Source organism: Rattus norvegicus, chromosome 2 (assembly GCF_021556685.1).
Source record: "Rattus norvegicus strain SHRSP/BbbUtx chromosome 2, alternate assembly SHRSP_T2T, whole genome shotgun sequence".
Lineage (NCBI taxonomy): Eukaryota > Metazoa > Chordata > Mammalia > Rodentia > Muridae > Rattus > Rattus norvegicus.
This window is the reverse complement of record NC_141535.1, coordinates 224188624-224212497: the sequence shown is the minus strand read 5'-3', so window position 1 is coordinate 224212497 and position 23874 is coordinate 224188624. Positions and strand designations below refer to the sequence as shown.

Genomic DNA, 23874 nt, shown 5'->3' with positions numbered 1-23874 from the left:
AGCCATTTCATTTCATCATTCTTTTTTTTTTTTTTTTTCTTTTTTTTTTTCCGGAGCTGGGGACCGAACCCAGGGCCTTGCGCTCGCTAGGCAAGCGCTCTACCACTGAGCTAAATCCCCAACCCCATTTCATCATTCTTTTAGGACAGTACAATTTGGTTTCGTCCCTGGCCTATCTAGCCTCAGGCTCTTGGTCACCCAATCAGTGTCTTGGTATGGGTCCCATCTCGTGTACTATGCCTGCAGTCAAATCATCAGATTGGTTGGTTACTCCCACAACTCCATGTCAACGTTGCATTAATGATCTTGGCAGGCAGGACGACACTGTAGATTGAAAAGTCTGAGGCCAGGATTGTGTTTATGTTTATTTGGTAGCGCATAGGGCACCTTTCTGTATCAAACCCTAGCATGTAGGGGTGAAGGCTCTGTTCTGTGTAGGCCGAAGCTCAACTACTTCATGTTCAATGAGTTGTATAGGCGTCATCTTGGGTAATGGGCTTTGCCATCAGCTTTCAAGGGGATTGCATCAGATATTAATTACATTAACTATGACTCATAACAGTAGCAAAAGGATAGTTATGAAGTAGCAACATAGTAACTTTATTACACGAGGAACTGTATAGAAGGGTTTCAGCATGAGAACCAGAACTTGACTCAATGGAGGGACCAAGCCAACTAGTCAGATGCTTGAAATCAAACTTACCCATAAACATAATTATCTCTTGCTTTGCTGAACTATCTTTACAGATCACTCAGTGTGTTCATGATTGACCAGTGAGATTATATTTATTTATGTAAACAAAGTAGTTTTTGTTAGCTGCAGATTTGATTTCTCTTTATTTAATAACATTTGCCAATAAGCTGGACAACTACTGTGAGTGTTCATGGCTCCATTTTTGCTTGTGTCTAGCATTACTCAATGACCATGATTGATAGCTCTACTTCTAAATTAGGAGAGGGCTCTGAATGTACTGTCCAGACTACACTGCTTTACAGTCCTTAATAGCTCAATAAAAAATCAGTTGAACCAGTGAGGATGTGCGTTAAGTAATCCATAAATCAGCTTTGTATACCTACCCTAACTCTAACCCTAACCCTAACCCTAACACTTAGGAAGGATGCTGTTCCTAAAGTAAGTCACCAGGCCTTATGATATCTACTTTTCTTCAAATGGGTATCGTTGAAATAGAAATAGTGCAATTTCAGTGTATTTCTGCAATCTGCTGACTACTTGTAAAATACACATATCAGAAGTCAGCCCAAGTTCTAAAATCAGTGCATTGTAAATTTTACTACTTCAGAGTTGAGTTTATTAGCTAGGTGGTCCTCTTAAATATTTATAAAGTGGGCAGTTATGTAGCAGTCATTGAATTTAGGAAGCAATGATTTCTTTTCTTTATTATGTTGATACAAGCTAGATTTACTCAGGAAGAGAGAACCCTGGTTAAAGACTGGCCTGTAGGCAGGTCTATGGGACCCTTTTCTGACTTGTATAATTGATATGAGGGACCAGCCCACTCCGGGCAGTACCATCCTAGACAGGTGGACCTGAGCTACATAAAAAGTTAGTGATAAATTCTCATTTACCTTTAAAACTTGTATATGATAAGTCACATATTTAATGAAATACCCGCTATACTAATGTCATTTTAAAAACAAAACAAAACAAACCCCTGAAGCAGAGTGTGGTGGCACATGAAAAGACATGTGGACCTGAGTTCCAGGCCAGCCTAGTCTACAAAGTAACTTTAGGATAGCAAGGGCTACACAAAGAAACAGTCTCAAAAAAGAAACAACAAAAGCCAGAATTACCTTAAAAGTTAATTTCCAGTGTGGTAGCCTTGCCTAGGCCTGCTCTTTGTACCTAGTGTTATCTCAACACAACAAGAGTTACTGTTTCAAAAGCTACTTATGGGTAAAATTGTAGCTCTTCACCAAGACCGAAATACTAAGTTAAAGACAAAACAATGGAACAACCGTATAAAAGAAAGCCATGGAGAACTTTCTACCCTGTTCTTTGCTTGAAGTTGCTTTCATAGGTATATCACTAGCTAAGTTTAACCTGGTGATAATTATTTATATTCCCCTCACTGTAGTCTCTCAGCACCTTAGGAGTAATGAATTTAAACCAGGCATGGTGGCTCTTTAGATTCCAGGTACTAGAGAGGCTAAAGCAGAATTCTTACCAGTTTAAGGCTAGTATGGGCTGTATAGTGAATTCCTGGCCATCCTGAGCTACAGTGAAGCCAACTTTTAATCCTAGCAGGTCTGAGGCAAATAGATCTAGTTAGTATCTTGTCAGGGTAAGCAGGGCTACATAGTGAAATTGTCTTAATACCCCCCCCCATCCTGTGCATGCTTAATTAAAATCCATAAATTATTCATCTAAATTAGGGTTATAATGTGTGCTATTCTGTGGAATGTTAGATTTGTTGCGTGCTCTATAAATGACCTCCACCTGCACCTGGGAGAGCTATGTCAGAGCGCCCTCACTGGCTGCTTCCTAGTGCACGTGATGGCTATGGCCATTTGTTAACTCCTGATCCAGGGGATCCAGTGCCCTCTTCTGGCCTGGATTGGGGGAAATGAATTGTTCTTATGGGAATCTTGTGCTGCTGAGACAGTCTTACTTAGTGAACAATTCATTGTTTGGCTGTCAGTGTTACTCATTAGGGACTGCACTCACTGGCCAATCCCTTTTCTTTTCCATGGAGAGTACAACTGTGCACTCAGCCATAGACTGATCCATGATCCATTGATCATCTGAACATGTGCTCATTTCATATCCTTCTTTCTATTAGCTATTCCAATGTTCACTCTTTAAAAGGAAGATGGGGTCTCCTTTCAGACATGAGGCCACTGTGACCTGTATTTCAGCGAAGCCCCAGAAGACATATACCACCAATGTCAAAGAACTGTTACATTTAAAACCCAAAACATTGCCCTTATGTCTATTTTACTGTGTGTATGGATGGGGGTTTTTCCTGAATGTCTATCTCTGTACCCATTAGAAGCTAGAAGTGGGACAGGAATTAGACAGTTGTGAGCTGCTACCCTGTGGATTCTGGGAATCAAATCTGGGTCCTTGGGAAGAACAATCGTTCTTAACCACTGAACCATAGTTCCAGGCCCTAAATTGCTAATATAAAAAAAAAATCAAGATGGAATGGTGTTTTTTACTCTGAGTAGCCATTCTTGTGCATGTTTTATATATTCTTATGACTAGAAACTCTTAAGGAGAGACCTTTATATCTCAAGACACCACAGATGGAAAGTTTTATGTGTGTGCCTGAGTATATGTATATGTACCATGAGCATGAATGAGAACTTGGGATGAAGGAAAAGATACTCGGTTCTCTGGAGCTGGAATTATACATGGTTGTAAGCAGTTTGGTATAAGTGCTAACCTGGGTCCTGGAAGAGCAGCAAATGAGTCATATCCCGCTTCTAGAACAAGTTTTACTAATAACAAAGTATCAGTCTTTCTGTTTGTATTTTGATGCTATCAAAAGGCACCACTTACGTAATACTAAAATGTTTATCAGAGTCTTTGAGTTAAAGAGTTGTCTTAAAGTGTATAGGGAACAAGTTTCTGCATATGTGATACCTTTAAAAATCTCTTGGCATGGTTTTTCAAAAACTATGCCTCTTAGAGGATTTCTTTTACTCAATTCTCTGAATAGACTTACAATCTCACGTAGTCTAGTCTGACCTTGAACACCTCATTCTTCTACCTCTGCCTGGGTGGAATGCTTTAGGCCTATACCATGCATGGCCTGTTTTTCCTGGCTTCCTTAGGACTGGCACACAGTGAATGAACTGTTTCAAACCAAAAGCCCATGACAGGCGATGAATTTATTGACATCTCTTATTGATTATTAAGGATGCCCTTCATATTCTCACATCAGTTTGTGGCCCTTGGGCACGTGAGCCTTAATGAATGCATGGTAATTATTTCCGAAACAGGAAGAGGAAAAATTACTAGCTTGTCCCTAACTACAGTCAGTTAAGATTAGATCAGTATGAGGATAGAACTGTCGAGTTTAGGCAAAACCTTCTGAGAAGCCCAAGCAGCATGCCTTGTGAGGCCACATAGCAAATAGAACATCTTTGAGAAAGAGAGCAGCAGGCTTCGTGAGTATGTTGGTGTGTAATTCCCCAAATGCGTATGTTGCAACTATCTGCTACAAAGCTTTTCAGTAAAACTGGCATTTTATTCTATTTCACATTAAAAGAGAAGCTTGCTTTGAACATGAAGTCATTAATTTAAGAGTTGTTAGGGTTAGGAAAACGCTGTCTATGTTTTGTTGGTGTGTGCGTGCATGCAAGGTTAGTGTTAGCATTGTTTTTATTTATTTATTTATTTATTTATTTAGAAGATAGTCATTCAACCAAGACTTGCTCTGCAGCTGAGCATAGCCATCCTTGAACTCCAAATCATTCCACCATCACCTCCAGGGTTTGGGATTACAGGCATATGCCAACAAACCTGGCTCTCCTCCTTCCTTAAGTTAGGGAGGAGGTAGGAGATAGTGCCTATAATTTAAGTAATATCCTGGTTAATTAAAAGTATCATTTCCTCTAAGACTTATCAAATATCAGGTTCACAAAGCAAGGATATTTTTGTCGTTTTCATTCAGTGATGTATTGGTGGCTAAAACAGTGCCTGACAAAGGGATTTATTCAATGAATATTTGTCATTGAAGAGAGAATAACAACCATGTTGGTTACCTCTGATAATTCATTGTTTAAAAGTTGAATGGTATCACACCACTCGGGCAGAGATGGGCAGATGGCTGCATTCAAGGCCAGACCCAGCCAACAAAAACAACACAAAGTACTGAGTGATTATAAAATTAAATGCTCGAAATATATATATGGAGTTCTAATACTGTGTTACTGGAAGCCATTGTATTAGATTTACCTGAGCTATGAATGTCTAGTTATCCTATGAATATTCTGAAATGGTCATCCTCTAGTCTGCTCCCCCTCTTTCTGACCTTGACATTTCATATTTTTTTTAAACTTCCATTCTAGCTTATTCCCAACCCCAAGATCTGCAGGCTTTTCTAGTACTTAGGGTTATGAATCAGTCTCACTTTGACAGTGTCCTCTCTCTTCCTGCTTGATCAACACCCCACCCCCGCCAGACAGGGCTGGTTTGTGGGAGAATAACTGAAAGGCACTTGGAGCTCCTTGTATACCTAAGCCAGGTACACTGAATTTGTGACTGACCTTGTGGGCCATTGGATAACTTCTGTGAGATAGGCATCCAATCAAATCTCTCCTCTCAGAGATTCTTCCGGGTAGTAGAATTTTCTCTACTTGATCTGCTTATCACCCTGTCAGCGATTGCCCACAAAGTCTACTCCATAGCTTCTTTCTGATGTGGGCTTCTTTCTGATGGTCTTAGTCAGGGCTTCTATTCCTGCACAAAACGTCATGACCTAGAAGCAAGCTGGGGAGGAAAGGGTTTATTCAGCTTACACTTCCACATTGCTGTTCAGTGTGGACCAAAGGAAGTCAGAACTGGAACTCAAGCAGGTCAGGAAGCAGGAGCTGATGCAGAGGCCATAGAGGGATGTTACTTGCTGGCTTGCTTCCCCTGGCTTGGTCAGCTTGCTTGCTCTCTTACAGAACCCAGGACCACCAGGGATGGCACCACTCACAATGGGGCCCTCCCCCCCTTGATCACTAATTCAGAAAATGCCTTACAGCTGGGTCTCATGGAAGCAGTTCCTCGACGGAGGCTGATTTCTGTGATAAACTCAAGTGTGTGTCAAGTTGACACCCCAAACCAGCCAGTACACCCATCCTTTCATTTTTCTTAAATTAAAATTCTCAAGCATTGCTTGAAGATATCCTAGACAGTGTCTCTGTAATGACAACCAGGTTGAGTAAAAAATAAACATTTTGGCACCTGCATTTAAGTGAATACCTGTTACCCCAGTGCTGAGGAAGTGGAGACAAAGATTCCTGGGGCTTGCTGGCCACTAACTCAAATAAATACAGTGAGTGAGCCCCTGTTGAGAGTGGTAGAACAGGAATGAACCATGACATCCAGATGGATGGACGGATGGATAGATGGATGGACAGATGGATAGACAAATAAATACATAGCATATCTTCTTAAAGCAAGAAAACTAAATGAAGGGATTTGGTAGTTTTAGAGTATAAGAATTAAGAAGCAGCATTTTGGTCACAGTATTCAAGGACACTCCAGGGCATAATGATGTCCACTATCTATATACACTTTGAGATGGAGTCTTACTAGGATGTCCTTGAGTTTTTTTGGTCTCTCTCAGTTCTGAGATGATGGAAATTTACCATTGTAATGGCTCACTGCACATATCCTGAAATAAATGTTTGGATATTACCATTTTTTGGTAATAAGAATGTAACATTGTTGGGGAGATTTTTGCTATGTGTGCTTTCTCTCAGCTTTCCTCCACACCAAAAGATCATTCCTAGCCAGCCCGGCAATGGTAGTACATGCCTTTAATTTCAGCACTGGCAAAGGCAGCAGATTTCAAGTTCAAGGCCAGCCTGGTGTGCAGAGTGAGTTCCAAAGACAGCCAGGACTACACGGAGAAAGTCTGTCTCAAAACCAAAAAATTAAAATTAAAATAATTCTTAACAGTTTAGCAAAACAGAATAAAGCTAGCGTAAGTTTATCTTTACTTTAGAGCAGGAAAAGACATAGCACTGTACTAAACCAGTAAGCCAAAAAAAAAAAAAAAAAGACAAAAAGCCCTCCAAATTTTGAGCGTCACCTGAAGTTTTCTATGGCGAGAGCTATGGCTGTCATCTGAGTGATTCAGAGAAAGTCAAATGGTGCTGGGCTACATTACAACGCTAAATGCACATTGGTGAAATGAGATGCTGACCCATTTGCACGCTAATGTGCTATTTTTAAGTCATGCATCATAGTGTCTTGAAAGAGGACTGTCATAATTATGATGGATTAGACTGCAGACTCAGCCCTCCGTGCAGTAATTGCTTCACAGATGTTGTCGATGTGACTTGAATTCATAATTATTGTCACAGGCAGGAGAAGGCACAGAATTAAGCTCATAGGGGAACAGTGATGGCTAAAACCTGCCTTGTTTAAAACCTAGCTATCAGTCGAGAGATGTATTTTCAATGAAGATACTTTGGTTTTTTTTGAGACAAGGTTTTTATGCATAGCCCCAGCTGTCCTGGAACTCACTATTGTAGACATTTCTGGTATATTTCTGTTGAAATACCCTTATAATTTATAAATTTACCCTTAAACTTTCCAACAACAGAAACATATTTATAGTTGATATAGCCACTACTTTTGCTTCCTCAGACAGCCATGGTTGTCATTGTGAGGGATATTATTAGACTACTTGAATAAATGGGTAAACATAAAAATATGGATAGTGGGTTCTAAACTATGTCAGCTCTCAGCTTTCATTTAAGTGAATCAATATTCTTTAAAATGGGCATTGGTGTTTGGCCTACATGTATGTCTGGAATTTGACTCAGAAACAGTTCTGACTTGCCATGTGGGTGCTAGGAATTGAACTCCAGTCCTGGAAGTGCTCTTAACTGCTAAGCCATTTCCTCAGCCTGTGAATAATAATTCGTCAGATCTTTTGAGCCCAACCTTGTATTTGTGCACGTTTTAGGGAATGAGTAGCAGCCACTCCAATGGTTCACATCGGCAATGGTAGCAGTCAGTGAGGCAGGGTGTTTTAAGCTCAAGAAACTGTCAGAATACTTCTGCAGGAACTTCACATTTCATATTTTTTTAATTTATTTCGTGTAAATGAGTGCTCTATGGTCAGGCCAGAAGAGGGCATCAGATCTCATTACAGATGGTTGTGAGCCACCATGTGGTTGCTGGGAATTGAACTCAGGACCTCTGGAAGAGCAGCCAGTGCTCTTAACCACTGAGCCGTCTCTCCAGTCCCACACGTTTCATATTCTAAATTCTGTATATTTTATTTCAAGCCACATGAGGAAATTAAGCCCTGGTTAAAGATAGATGCCCTCAATCTTCTTGTTAATAACTGCAGGTCCATAGACAGGTAACAAATTGACTCTCAGAGTATTGATAGGAAGCCCACAAATTGGCTCAAATAAGGGCAAAATATGAATTTAAGGGCAAAATCTCCCTTAATTGTGTTTTCCTTTGTATTCTCTGATGGGAAGGGCTTCAGAGAGCTCCATGTCCCCCGCAGGAGCCAGTTTCTCGGTATTCATATATGTACAGTGAGAGAAAACTGTGACTGTTATGGTCACATGCTATCTTATTTGAATGCCATTTTAAAGTCTTTAAAGGATATTTTATGTCAATCTGTGATTCTGAGCTCTTTATCAGCACAATTGTGACAGCCAGAATGACTACCAAAATGTACGCGGGGCTCAGGGAGCTTGCATTTGATTTCTAAACTAACTGATTAATCTGATAATTTTTCATTAAGCCTAGGTATTTAGTCCCTAACAAGTTTAGGATGGACTTCAATAGCTTGTAGTTAGCCCTATGAGCCTTAAGTGTAATACATTTAAAATCAGTTATTTGTTTCTCAGGCATAGCTGTTACTATGTGAGATCTAAAGCATCCAAGGGAAGTTTAACAGGTCAGAATTTTCAGGTTTCCCAAGGGATCTTTGGCCTATACTTCGGTGTGCGCGCGTGTGTGCGCATGTGTGTGTAAATATTCAAGCTAGGTGTAACTGCCAATATTGGCTCCTAAGAATCCCTGCCTCAAAAAAAAAAATAATGGTTCTAATGGTTACATTCATTCTGAGTTGAGATGGCACCTTTCTTCATGTAGCAAACAAACATAGGTATAAATGCAGGTACCATCTATAAATCTCCCATAATTGCATTACTTTAGAAGCGTCTAATTTCATAAATTAAGTATTTCTGGTCATTCACTTCTAAGGGCAGATAATAAATAAAGCATGGTTTATGTTCAACCGGGAAAGGAAATGTGGTCCCCCCCCCTGTAAAATGTGGTTTAAATTTTAATCCTCAGCAAAGAACTGATAGGAATTTGGTATCCAGAAGTGATTAAAATTGGGATCATGGGGTGGGATCCTGGTGAGTGAGTGTGTGGGTCACATGACAACTTGCATGGGTTTTGAGGTCCAACTCAGGTGTTTAGGGATGGGGACTTCATAAAAGAGCAGCACACACACACCTCTGTCTCTGCCATTATGGCCTGCACCAGCTCCAGACATAAACAGAAGGAAGTCTGTTCCACTAGAGAATAAAGAGCCAAAACAAGCCTCTATGACCTGCCCAGCCCTCTGCTATTAGTAATAGGAAGTGGACTGAGGAAAACCATGCAAAAATAACTCTAGCAAAAGTTTACAGTTATTTGAAAATGGATCCCTGTTTTACAATCATTTAAATTTGAAAAAAAACAACATCTTAACTGTTAGGTAAATATCTCAAATACAACCCAAAAGATCCTGTCTTAAACAACCACGACTTTACTTTTTCAGCTTAAGGAAAACCAGCAAACCTCCATGAGCCTGATGACTATAGCATGACATCGTCTTCATTCTCTCTACTAGAAAATAAGGCCAAAGCCTACAAAAACAGTACTGTTCAAATAGGTACAGGATTATAACGTTAATTCATGCAAAAGGTATGGCTTAGGGCATAGTAACACCAAAGGCAATATTTCCTTTCTCATTCTCTGAAATGATAGGTTGTTTTCAAGACCTAACGGGTAGCTCTCAAGGACAGTGTCCAAGTTCCATGGACTTCCTTTAAAAGGGTACCTATTAACTTTCCTCTTCCACTGCTTTACTCAGGAAATAAATTCCTTTTCATTTCCACACGAATATAATTTGATTTTGTTACCTTTTTCTCTTTCTTATTGGATATTCTCTTATTTACATTTCAAATGTTATCCCCTTTCCTGGTTTCCCCTCCAGAAACCTGCTATCTTCCCCTGTTTCTGTGAGGGTGCTCCCCCACCCACTCAACCACTCCCTCCCATCTTCCCACCCTGGCATTCCCCTACACTGGGGCATGGAGCTTTCACAGGATCCAGGGCCTTTCTTCCCACTGATGCCCACCAAGGCCATCCTCTGCTACATATGCAACTGGAGCCATAGGTCCATCCCTGTGTACTCTTGGGATGGTGGTTTAGTCCCTGGGAGCTCTGGGGTGGGGGTGGGGGTGTCTGGTTGGTTGATATTGTTCTTCTTATGGGGTTGCAAAATCCTTCGGCTCCTTCAGTCCTTTCTCTAACTCCTCCATTGGAGACCCCATTCTCAGTTCAATAGTTGGCTGCAAACATCCGCCTCTATTTGTTAGACTCTGGCAGAACCTCTCAGGAGACAACTATATCAGACTCCTGTCAGCATGCGCTTCTTGGCATCCACAATAGTGTCTGGGTTTGGTGTCTGTTTGTATATGGGCTGGATCCCCAGGTAGGGCAGTCTCTTCAGTGAATGCATACCATGTGGGTTTTTTTTGTTTGTTTTTTGTTTTTCGTGTGTGTGTGTGTGTGTGTGTGTGTGTGTGTGTGTGTGTGTGAGAGAGAGAGAGAGAGAGGGAGAGAGAGGGAGAGAGAGGGAGAGAGAGAGAGAGAGAGAGACTGGGTTACCTCACTCAGGATGATTTTTTTTCTAGTTCCATCCATTTGCCTAAGAATTTCATGAAGTCATTGTATATAGATGAACCACATTTTCTGTTTTCATTCCTCTGTTGAAGGACATCTGGGTTGTTTCTAGCTTCTGGCTATAATAAATAAGTTTCTATGAACATAGTGGAGCATGTGTCCTTGTTAGAGGTTGGAGCATCTTTTGGGTATATGCCCAGGAGTGGTAGAGCTGGGTCTTCAGGAAGTACTATGTCCAATTTTCTAAGGAATCTCCAGACTGATTTCCAGAGTGGTTGTACCAGCTTGCAATCCCACCAACAATGCAGGAGTGTTCCTCTTTCTCCACATACTTCATAATAGTCACAAATAATATAAAATACCTTGGTGTGACTCTAACCAAGCAAGTAAAAGATCTGTATGACAAGAAAACTTCAAGTCTCTGAAGAAATTGAAGATCCCAGAAGATGGAAAAATCTCCCATGATCATATAGAATTAATATAGTAAAGATGGCCATGTTGCCAAAAACAATCTACAGATTCAATACAATCCCCATCAAAATCCCAATTTAGTTCTTCATAGACTTAGAATGAGCAATTTGAAAACTCATTTGGAATAACAAGAAACCCAAGATATCATCCAAAACTGTTCTCAACAATAAATGAACTTCTGGGGGAAATCACCATCCCTAACCTCCAACTATATTACAGAGCTATAGTGATAAAAACTGTATGGTATTCTTACAGAGAAAGGCAAGTAAATAAGTAGAGTAGAATTGGAGAGCCAGAAATGTTACCTATGTTTTTTGTTGAACATTTTTTATTTACATTACAAATGTTATTCCCTTTCCCATCCATAAGCCTCCTATCCCACCCCCATCCCGTCCTTCAATAAGGGTCCAACCACTCCCCCTTCCCACCTCCCCACCTCCCCACCCTGACATTTCCCTACCATGGGGGAGGGGGATGTTGTTGTTCAGCCTTGTCAGGACCAAGGGCTTCTCCTTCCATTGGTGCCCATCAAGGCTGTCATCTGCTACATATGCAGCTGGAGCCATGGGTCAGTGCATGTATAGTCTTTGGGTAGTGGTTCAGTCCCTGGGAGATCTGGTTGGTTGGTATTATTCTTATGGTGTTGAAATTCCCTTCAGCTCCTTCAATACTTTCTCTAATTACTCCAATGGGAACCCCATTCTCAGTTCAATGATTTGCTGCTAGCATTCACCTCTGTATTTGTCACGCTCTGACTGAGCTTTCCAGGAGACAGCTATATCAGACTCCTATCAGAATGCACTTCTTGACTTCATCAATATTGTCTAGTTTTGGTATATATATGTATGTATATAATATATGCTGGATCCCCAGGTGGGGCACGCTCTGAACGGCAATTCCTTCAGTCTCTGCTCCAAACTTTGTCTCCATATCCTCTGCTATGAATATTTTTTGTACCCCTTTTAAGGAGGACTGAAGCATCTACATACACTTTGTCTTCTTCTTGAGCTTCATGTGGTCTGTGGATTGTATCTTGGGTAATTTGAGCTTTTAGGCTAATATCCACTTATCAGTGAGTGCATAGCATGTGTGTTCCTCTTTTTCCACATCCTCTCCAGCATCTGTCCTCACCTGAGTTTTTGATCTTAGCCCTTCTGATTGGCCTGAGGTAGAATCTCAGAGTTGTTGTGATATGCATTTCCCTGATAACTAAGGATGTTGAACATTTCTTTAGGTACTTCTCAGCCATTCGATATTCCTCAGCTGAGAATTCTTTTTTAGCTCTGTACCCCATTTTTAATAGGGTTATTTGGCTCTCGGGAATCTAACTTGAGTTCTTTGTATACATTGGATATTAGCCCACTATTGATTGGGTGTAGGATTGGTAAAGATCTTTTCCCAATCTATTGGTTGCCATTTTGTCCTAATAACAGTGTCCTTTGCTTTACAGAAGCTTTGCAATTTTATGAGATCCCATTTGTCAATTCTTGATCTTAGAGCATAAGCCATTGGTATTCTAGTTCAGGAAATTTTCCCCACTTTTTTTCTTCTGTTAGTTTGAGTGTATCTGGTTTGATATGGAGGGCCTTTATCCACTTGGACTTAAGCTTTGTACAGGGTGATAGGAATGGATTGATTTGCTTTCTTCTACATGCTGACCTCCAGTTGAACCAGCACCATTTGTTGAAAATGTTATCTTTTTTCCATTGGATGGTTTTAGCTCCTTTGTCAAAGATCAATGACCATTCGTGTGTGAGTTTATTTCTGGGTCTTCAATACAATTCCATTGACCTACCTGCCCATCTCTGTACCAATACCATATAGTTTTTATCACTATTGCTCTGTAATTCAGCTTGAGGTCAAGGATGGTGATTCCCCCCCCCCCCCCCCAAGTTCTTTTATTGTTGAGTATAGTTTTCACAATCCTGGGCTTTCTGTCATTCCAAATGAATTTGCAAATTGCTCTTTCTAACTCTCTGAAGTTGGAATTTTGATGGGGATTGCATTGAATCTGTAGATTGCTTTTGGCAAAATGGCCATTTTTACTATATTAATCCTACCAATCTGTAGGCATGGGAGGTCTTTCCATCTTCTGAGATCTTCAATTTCTTTCTTCAGAGTCTTGAAGTTCTTGTCATACATACCTTTCACTTGCTAGGTTAGAGTCACACTGAGGTATTTTGTGTTATTTGTGACTATTGTGAAGGGTGTCATTTCCCTAATTTCTTTCTCAGCCTGTTTATCCTTTGAGTAGAGGAAGGCTACTAATTTGAGTGAAGCTTATACCCACCCACTTTGCTGAAGTTTATCAGGTTTAGTACTCTTGTGACACTTTTGGGGTCACTTAAGTATACTATCATATCATCTGAAAATAGTGATATTTTGACTTTTCTCATTTGTATTCTTTTTTTGACCTCCTTTTGTTGTCTGATTGCTCTGATTGGGACTTCGAGTACTATATTGAATAAATAGGAAGAGAACGGGCAGCCTTGTCTGTCTAGTCCATGACTTTAGTGGGATTTGCTTCAAGTTTCTCTCCATTTAGTTTGATGTTAGCTACTGGTTTGCTCTATATTGCTTTTACTACTATGTTTAGGTATGGGCTTTGAATTCCTGATCCTTCCAGGACTTCTAACATGAAGGGGTGTTGAATTTTGTCAAATGCTTTCTCAGCATCTAATGAAATGATCATGTTTTTTTTTCCTTTGAGTTTGTTTACATAGTGGATTAAGTTGATGGATTTTGTATATTGAACCATCCCTGCATCCCTGGGATAAAGCTACTTTATCACGATGAATGATTGTTTTGCTGTGTTCTTAGATTCGATTTGTGAGAATTTTATTGAGTAATTTTGCGTCAATATTCATAAGGGAAATTGTTCTGAAGTTCTCTTTTTGTTGGTTCTTCATTTGGTTTAGGTATAAGAGTAATTGTGGCTTCATAGAAATTTGGTAGTGCTCCATCTGTTTCTATTTTGTGCAATAGTTTGGACAGTACTGGTTGGTATGAAGTCTTCTATGAATGTCTGGTAGAATTCTAAACTAAACCCATCTGGTCCTGGGCTTTTTTTTTGGTTTGGAAAAATTTGCTTATATTTCTTTAGGAGTTATGGGATTCTTTAGATGGCTTATCTGATCCTGATTTTTTAACTTTGGTACCTGGTATCTATCTAGAAAATTATCCTTATGTTACCTATTTCTTAAGAGCTACTATAATGCTGAAAGGTTTGTTCATTCATTTGTTTGTTTGTTTGTAGGCAGGGTTTCTCTTTGTAACAGCCCTGGCTGACCTTTGTAGACCAGATCTGCCTGCCTCTGGGATTAATTAAGCGTGTACTACCATGCCAGGTTGCTCATCAATATTCTTATTTTGACACTTAAAAATTAGTACAGCTCTGTATACGACATCAGAAATGCATACATGTGTACAGCTATGAATAACGGCACTTGTGAATTGGATGCAGTTGCCAGAAGAATGCAACTTTTTAAATTTCCCTTCACTTCCTTCCCTCCCTCCCCTTTCTCCCAATTTCCTTACTAGTCACACCCACAGCTACCCATCAAAATGTGCTGCAGACATGGATGCTTACATTTCAAAAAGTGAAACCTTGGGCTCCTGAGTGTTCTGCCCCCATCTTTCTTTGGAGGATTAGGGTTATGTGCATGTGCATTCTGCCTAATTAATGCAGTACTGGGAACTAAAGCCAGGGCTCTGTATAGGCCAGGCAGGCCCTGCACTGAGCTATATCTCCAACCCACAGTGGATTTTCTTCAGAATTGAGTTGCTTTTCACTCTTGTGGCATATTTTAAGTTGGACTAGCCAGATTTCAAGGGTGCAGTAATAGTTTGTGACCATATATTCAGGTCTAATGTTTTGGGTATGATTTCAGTCTCCTATTTGGAAGACGTAAACCATATAGAAAAAGACATCACTTTTGTCTAGTAAGAATCAGTTTTAAATTTTTATTAATGCACATAATTAAAGGTATAAAGGCATTGAGCAATTCTCTCCTTATTGGTGCCCTTCAGCTGGCTTTCCTCCAGTTTGTTACATATTTGTTAAACAAGTGCAGGCATCCTTTTCAGCAGAAGTTCAGAAACCATGTGAAGTTCATCACTAAGGCATGTCAATTGTTGGGACAGCCACCGAGTCCGACAGGTAGCCAGTGAAATGAGTAAGACATCTTTATATGTTAGTAGACAGAGCATCCAGGCGAGTGCTAGCGAGACATCTGTGGATGCCACAGGCCACTGTCCCCATTTTCAGAACATCACCTGTGTCCTGTATTTTACCCCCATTCTTTCACTCCTCTTGCCTACAGAATTTTACTGCTCATAGAACTTTTGAGTTTATCCTGTTATAACTGCAATATAATTGTCATAAAACTTCTGATTCCTTGAAGCTATACTTGCTTTTGGGTTTTTTGGCTACTGTGCTAAATCTTTAGAATCACCTAGATGACAGCATTCCAGATGGTTCTCTTCACTGACCAGTGTACACAGTGTTACTATTGAGACAGCATCTTATCGTATAGCTCTAGTTGGCCCCTAACTCACTATATAGACAAAGCTGTCCATAACTCAGATCCTCCCCCTGTAAAACCGTGTCCTGGTAAAGCCAATTATAACTTTAGTGGTTTTTTTTCAGCATTTCTATATTACTTCTCTGTTTCATTTGCCTTGTCTAAACAGTAAGCACTAATCTAACACTGTTTTAGTCCAGACAGAAAGTAGTGCTCCCCACTACTATAAATACCTTAAAAGAAATAAATAGTGGGACAAAGAATAACTAGATGGAATATTATGATTTAAACATTTTTTATTTTTTAGGTATGTATGTGTGTAAGTTAGTATATATTTCGCAAATGAACTGGATTAGCCACTCAACATGGATAACATTGCGCACTCTCTCATACATATATGCATGCATACATACATACAGACAGACAGACATACATGGGTGCCATGACAGGTATGTAAGGCTCAGGTACCACTGTAGGAGTTCACCCCTTTCACGTATGTCCTGGGGATCAAACTCAAATCATCAGCATTGGTGACCAGTGCCCTTACCAGTTGAGTCCTCTCACCTACATGCATCCCTTGTGGAAAAATCACCTAAAGTGGCATGGTTGAGGATGGTTGGAGGGTGTGTATTTCTTTCAAACTGAAGGTTGAACTTGGGGAGAGTTCCCTGCACGCTGCAGAAATCCCTTCACACTGACTGACTTCCCTAGCTGAGGGGTCTTTGGCTTCTTTAAGATACACCTTTCACCCATCACCACACAGTACACGCTGAGAGCACCGAACTGAAAGGAATTTGAAAAGCATTGATTGCTACAGGCCTGCTAGAGCCAATCAAGTATGGTAGAGAAGAAAAGATACCCAGAATCAAACTCTAGAACATTCTCTCTGATCTTCTGTTAACAAATTGGAGGTAGCCTCAGAGAACTTGGGGGATCCAGTCTCAGAAACTGTTATGGGGGTTATAAGATAGGAAAGCTGGTGCAGTGTCAGTGGACATGATTCCAGGAACACACAGGAAGCAGCATGACAGCTCAGCGAGCTCAGCGAAGGCTAAAGAAAATGGTTCTCCCTTGATACTAGTTACTGGTGAGGTATAAAGCTCTCCAAACAGCTGAGATTCATCCCCTTGATCCCTCTGTCCTTCCCTCCATGCTGAGAAGATGAGGGGCTGTTGGCTGAAAGAGGAAATGAGCGTCTGATTACTATTTCTAGGTATTGGTGCTATTGTAATGCTGTTGAATTTTTGTTTCTGTGTCTTTAGGATTCATTCAAAGGGCAGCCTTGTGGATGGCCCCGAAGCAAGCCTGATGGAACAGGACAGAACCACCCATGCTGAGGGCACCAGGCAGAGTCCATTCCTGATAGCATCACCTTCTCCCGTCAGCCATACAGAACCTCTGGCTGTCAAACTCCAGAACGGAAGCCCGTTAGCAGAGAGACCTCACCCAGAAGTAAATGGGGACACCAAGTGGCAGTCTTTCCAAAGCTATTATGGAATACCCCACATGAAAGGCAGCCAGAGCAGTCATGAGAGTCCAGACTTCATACATGAAGGCAGAGGGTATTCCGGGTGCTTACAAAACGGAGGGATAAAACGCACAGTCAGTGAACCATCTCTCTCTGGGCTCCATCTGAACACAAAACTGACACTAGACCAAAAAGCTAAGGGAGAAAGTAATAACTTCGGGGAAAGTCAAGAAGGAAACCCAGGTAAAAGCAGCAGCCACCCAAATGTCTCCGGTCTGAGTGATGACAGAGAGCCCGGGACCTCTACAGCCCAGGAAAGCACAGACATAGATGCTTTCCCAACACGGAACTACAATGGAGTTGAAAACACAGAAATTCCCGAGGAGCAGGAAGGGGGAAATGACAGGAACGCTCTATTACTTAAAAACAAGGCTGTGCTAATGCCTAATGGTGCTACAGTTTCTGCCCCTTCTGTGGAAGACACACATGGTGAATTCCTGGAAAAAACACAGTGTTATCCAGATTGTGTTTCCATGGCCGTGCAGAATAATACCACACCTCACGTAAACGCCCTTAGCGGTCAGGCTGCTATCGAGCTGCCTCGTGAGATCACTCAACCATCGCTTACCTCAGCACAGATCAATTTCTCGCAGACCTCAAGCTCCCAGCTGCCTCCAGAGCCAGCTGCAATGGTGACTAAGGCCTGTGATTTGGATAGTGCCAGTAAACCAGCTGGAGTACTAGGTACCTGTGCTTTTCAGAAAGCAGAACACCAACAAAAGTCAGTTTTGGGAATAGGCCCATCATCTTGTGCAGAAAACATAAACATCCAAGGGAACACGAAGCCGTTTGCTGAAGAATACTATGCTGGTTCCGACAGTGATTTGCAAACTTCTCTTGGCAGCTCCGAACAGTGCATAAAGCAAAAGGAAACCAATGGTGCTTACTTCGGGCAAAGCTCAGTGTTCCCTGAAGATTCCATTTCTGCCACTACCATGACGCCACCATCACCATCTCCTCTTGCTCCCTGTCCCGTTCTTCAGCTTCCTTCAGAAGGAAAAGGCACTCTGAATGACGTAGCTTTGGAAGAACACCACCGCTACCCCAACCAAAGTGACCTAACTCTTTCAAGGGAAGGGAAAACAGAACACCAACCTAAGAAGACAACATCTAGCCAGAGTCTGAACACATCTGTACATACACCCAACCCCCCCTTGATGCTTCCAGAACAGCATCAGAATGACTGCGTCCCACCGTGCTCTGAAAAAACAAGGAAAGTGTCAGATTATCGCATGTATTACCTGCCAAATCATGGCCACGGTGGAGATTTACAAGAAAATAGCCAATATCTGATGGGACACGGGGAGCACGAGATTCTGAAGGATGCAAACAAGGGGCAAACGCAAGGTTCTGTCCTGGCAGCGCCTGGCTGGATAGAACTGAAGGCATCACATTTTCACAAAGCGCTCCATCAGACAGAATGCAAGGCTACGTCCTTGCACTCCGGCCTTCGCTATCAGACCAGCCCTACCAATCAGATAGGCTCCATACAGTCCACTGGAAGTGTAAACATGACAGGAGAATTCCAAAGGCCACCTTACATCCAGAAAACGGCTCAGCCAGAGCATAAGTCCCAAATGTACCAAGTGGAAATGAATCAAGGACCCTCTCCGGGTATGGGGGACCAACATCTACAGTTCCAGAAAACTTCCTACCAGGAGTGCATCTCCAGGACAGATCTGCCCCCTGAGGCTCACGGGCCTCAGTATCATTTCCATCAAAGAGTAGATCCCTCCACCGACAAGCAACAGGCCACAGAGGCTGAACTATTTTCCAGCTTTTTACAACATACCCCTCATAAGCAGGCAGCACAAACACAAGCATCCCAGAACTCAAATTTCCCTCAAGTCTGCCAGCAGCAGCATCAGTTACAGAGAAAGAATAAAGAGCAGATGCCTCAGACTTTCTCTCACCTCCACGGTACCAACCATGAGCAAAGTCAGGGCCAGTGTTTTGGCCCGATTAAAGCGGAAGAAAGCTTTTGTGGCTCAAAACCAAGTAATTTCCAAACTCACAGTGCCAAGGGGGGGTTGGAGCAAGTACAGAATGTAAATAGAAGTTTTCCTTATGCGAAGATCGTAACACCAAACTCAAGCAAAGTACAAACTCTCTGTTCAAATTATACACACCCAGCTTCCGAGAGCAGAGAACAAAATCTACATCTTGATCTCTTCATAGGAAATACGACCCCAAACCAGCAGAACACGCAGTGTTTCCCGAATAATGTGACCCCAAGTCAGGACGTCGCTCACAGGTGCTTTCAAGAACATGAGCAGAAGCCTCACCAAGCTTCATCTCTACAGGGTCTTAAAGGCAGGAGCCGGGATGAGTTCTCAGTGCCTCCGGCTGAAGCAACTCAAGCGAGGTATTTGGTGCATATTCAAGCAAAGGCACTCCCTGTGCCCAAGCAAGGAGGAAGTCACACACAGATCTCCCCTCAGAAGGACACCCAGAAGCATGCTGCCTTAAGGAGGCTTCTCTTGCAGAAGCAGGAACAGCAGCAAATACAGCAATCCCAGTCTGAGTCCGGCCATCATCAGATGCCCAGGCCAATCAAGATTGAGCCTGGATCCAAACTCTCTTCCTGTAAACACCCCACGTCGGGGCCACAAGAAAATATGCCCAAAAGGATAAAGCAAGAGAGCCCCTTGCTGAGCTGTGATGGTGGGCGGACGGAAAGCATCATCGAGACGATGGAGCGACACCTGAAGCAGTTCCAGCTCAAGGCGCTCTGCGACTATAAGATCCTGACCCTCAACTCACAGAGACAGGGGGATGTGGAAACAGCTACAAATGCCCGCTCTGCGGGCTCTGAGAACCACACCCCAGCTGCAGAGCCACAAGCGTCTCTTTCAGAAAAGACGCCAACCAAAAGAACAGCCGACTCTGTTCTCACCGACGTTTCAGAATCGCCTTCGGATTCAGACACTCCTGTAGAGGATATCAGTTGCGAAGCGTGCAAAAATGCAGGTAAGTGCCGAAAACATACCGAATGAAGCACGCGGTGTTTGCCAGGATTAGAATTAGGTAATTATCTTCATATATGTGTCTTCTTTCTTAAGCTGGAGTCTAGGAGCCTATATATATATATATTATACACACACACACACACACACACACACACACACACACACACATACATCTTTAATCTCTTTTTACAGTCCAGTCATTATCCTTCAACAGTTCTTCATCCCATTCTTTCTTCCCTGTCTCCAAAAGGATGTCCCCACACACCCACACACCCTGCCAGGCCTCTCCACTCCCTGGGACCTCCAGTCTTTCAAGGGTTAGGTGCATCTTCTCTCACTGAGGCCAGATCAGGAAGTCCTATGCTGTATGTGTGTCAGGGGCCATATATTAGCTGGCATATGCTGCCTGGTTGGTGGCTCAGTGTCTGAGAGATCTCGGGTCCAGGTTAGTTGAGACTGCTGGTCTTCTCATGGGGTCGCCCTCCTCCTCAACTTCTAGCCTTTCCCTAATTAAACTACAGGACTCCCCAACTTCAGACCATTGGTTGGTTATAAATACCTGCTTCTGACTCAAGTCATCTGCTTGTTGGGCCTCTCAGAGGGCAGCCCTGTTAGGCTCCTGTCTGTAAGCACACAATAGCATCTATAGCAGTGTTAGGCCTTGGTGCCACCCCTTGAGCTGGATCCCAATTTGGGCCGTCACTGGTCCTCCTTTCTTTAAGGTTATCCTTCATTTTTTGTCCCTGCAGTTCCTTTAGACAGGAAAAATTCTGGGTCAAAGTTCTTGACTGTGGGATGGTAACGCCATCCCTCCACTTGATGCCCTGTCTTTCTTTTGAGGTGGATTCTCCAAGTTTCCTCTCTCCGCTGTTGGGCATTTCATCTAAGGTCCCTTCCCTTGAGTCCTGAGTGTCTCTCACCTCCCAAGTCTCTGGTACATTAGAGGGTCCTCCCAACCCTCACCTCCCGAGTATGTTTCTATTCATTCTGCTGACCCTTGGCTTCACTCCTGGTCCCTCCTCCCCCTAATACCTGATCATGTTCCCCTTTTCTTCTGCCCTTCACCATACCGTCTCCTACCCAGTTCCCTCCCTCTCCCACAGCTCTCTACTTTCTTCGATCTCCCAAGAGGGATTGAAGCACCCATACTTGGGCCCTGTGTCTTGTTAACCTAACCATCTTGAGTTCTGTGGATTGTATCCTGGGTAGGTACTTTATACTTTTTTGGCTAATATCCACTTATTAGTGAGTGCATATCTGGACTTTTTGGGTCTGAGATGCCTCATTCAGGATGATATTTTCTTGTTCCATCCATTTGCCTGCAAAACTCATGATGTCCTTATTCTTAATAGATGAATAGCATTCCATTGTGTAAATATACCACATTCTCTGTATCCATTCTTCCAATGTGGAAGAATGGGTTGTTTTCCAGCTTCTGGCTATTACAAATAAGGTGCCACTATGAACATAGTGGAGCATATGTCCTTGTGGCATGGTGGGGCATCGTTTGGTTATACTCCCAAGAGTGGTATAGCTGGGTCTTCAGGTAAATGTATTTGCAATTTTTCTGAGGAGCCTATCAGTTTGCAATCCCACCAGCAATGGAGGAGTGTTCCTCTTTCTCCACATTCTTGCCAACATATGCAGTCACCTGAGGTTCTGATCTTAACCATTCTGATTGGTGTGAGGTGGACTAGAATCTCAGGGTAATTTTGATTTGCATTTCCCTGACGACTTTGTGCTTCTCAGCCATTCTAAACTCCTCTGTTGTGATTTCACTGCTTAGTTCTATAGCCCATATTTTTTGATTGGGTTTTTTGAGTTTTTTGCAGGTTAGCTTCTTATTCTTTATATATTTAGGATATTAGGCCTCTATCAGATGTGGGGTTAGTGAAGATTTTTTTCCAAATCTGTAGGTTGCTGATTTGTCTTATTGACTGTGTCCCTTGCCTTACAGAAGTTTTCCAGTTTCATGAGGTCTCATTTATCAATTCTTGATTCTTGAGCCTGGGTCATTGGAGTTCTGTTTAGGAAACACCCCCCCATGCCCATGATTTCAAGACTCTTCCCCACTTTCTCTTCTATTAGATTGAGTGTATCTGATTTTATGTTGAGGTCCTTGATCCACTTGTTCTTGAGCTTTGTGCAAGGTGACAATTAGGAATCTCTTTTCATTTTTTTACTTACCAATCACCATTTATTGAAAATGTCTTTTTCCACTGGATGGTTTTGGCTTCTTTGTCAATTATCAAGTGTCCATAAGGGTGTGGTTTTATTTCTGGGTCTTCAATTCTATTGTACTTATCAATCTGTCAATACTCAACAAAACTGGAAAATATAGCTGAACCATATGATTTTCTAACAAAGTTAAATTAAGAGCTGGTAAACTATGCAGGGTCATAATCCCCTCAGGAAATAGAACTCATTAAAAATCTCCCAGCCAGGGCCAAATCGCTTAAATGCCGAATTCTACCAGACCTTCAAAGAGCTAATACCAATATTCCTCAAAGTATTCTATAAAATAGAAGCAGAAGGAACACTACCTAATTCATTCTATGACGCCGCAATTATTCTTATACCTAAACCACACAGAGACCCAACCGAACTTCAGACCAAAATTCCCTTATGGATAAATACTCAAATTCTTGCAAACTGAATCCAAGAATACATCAACGATCATTCACTGTGATCAAGTAGGCTTCATTCCAGGGATGGGAGATCGATCCATTAATGTAATCCACTATATAAATAAACTCAAAGAAAAATCACATGATCATCTCATTAGATGCTGAAAAGGACTTTGACAAAATACAACACACCTTAATGTTAAAAGTATTGGAGAGATCAGGAATTCAACACCCATACATAAACATAATAAAAGCAAACCAACAGCCAATAACAAATTAAATGTGAGATACTTGAAGCAATTCCACTGAAATCAGGGACAAGACAAGGCTGCCCACTGTCTCCCTATCTGTTCAATATAATATTTGAAGCTCTAGCTGGAGCAAGACAACAAAAGGAGATCAAGGGGATACAAATTGGAAAGGAAGAAGTCAACATTCACTCTTCACAGATTATATGATAATATACCTAAGCGACTCCCAAAATTCTACCAGAAAACTTCCACAGCTGATAAACAACGTCAGCAAAGTGGCTGGATATAAAATTAACTCAAACAAATCAGTAGCCTTCCTCTGTACAAATGATAAATGAGCTGAGAAAGAAACTAGGGAAACAACATTCTTTACAATAGTGACAAATAATAAAAAGTATCTTGTTGTAACTTTAACCAAACAAGTGAAAGATCCATAAGGCATGACACCAAGTCACTCAAGAAAGAAATCCAAGAAGACATCAGAAAATGGAGAGATCTCCTGTGCTCATGGATTATTACGATTAACATAGTGAAATCGACTATTCTACCAAAAAGCAATCGCCATCAAAATTCCAACACAGTTCTTCAAAAACATGGAAAGAGAAATTCTCAATTTGATATGGGAAAACAAAAACAGGATAGTAAAAACAAAAAAAAAGATTTAATTTATTTTGTGTATGAGTACATTGTTGCTGTCTTCAGACACACTGGAAGAGGGCATCAGATCCCATTACAGGTGGTTGCAAGCCACCATGTGGTTGCTGGGAACTGAACTCAGGACCTCTGGAAGAACAGTCAGTGCTCTTATCCGGCTGAGCCATCTCTCCAGCCCTGAAAACAATTCCTAACAATAAATCCCCATCCCTGACCTCAGACTATACTGGGAACCATTT

At 41.7% G+C, this 23874-nt stretch overlaps 1 protein-coding gene across 4 annotated transcripts in view; it reads left to right on the top strand.

The window, feature by feature from the left end:
• Tet2 (tet methylcytosine dioxygenase 2) overlaps positions 1–23874 on the top strand; it is an 84056-nt gene that overhangs the window by 40360 nt on the left and 19822 nt on the right. For all 4 annotated transcript variants that reach the window (XM_087624963.1, XM_087624961.1, XM_087624958.1 and 1 more), the window contains 1 exon segment: positions 16869–20104. In XM_087624963.1, the coding sequence (XP_087481089.1) occupies positions 16915–20104 (3190 nt within the window). In that variant the 5' untranslated portion in view covers positions 16869–16914.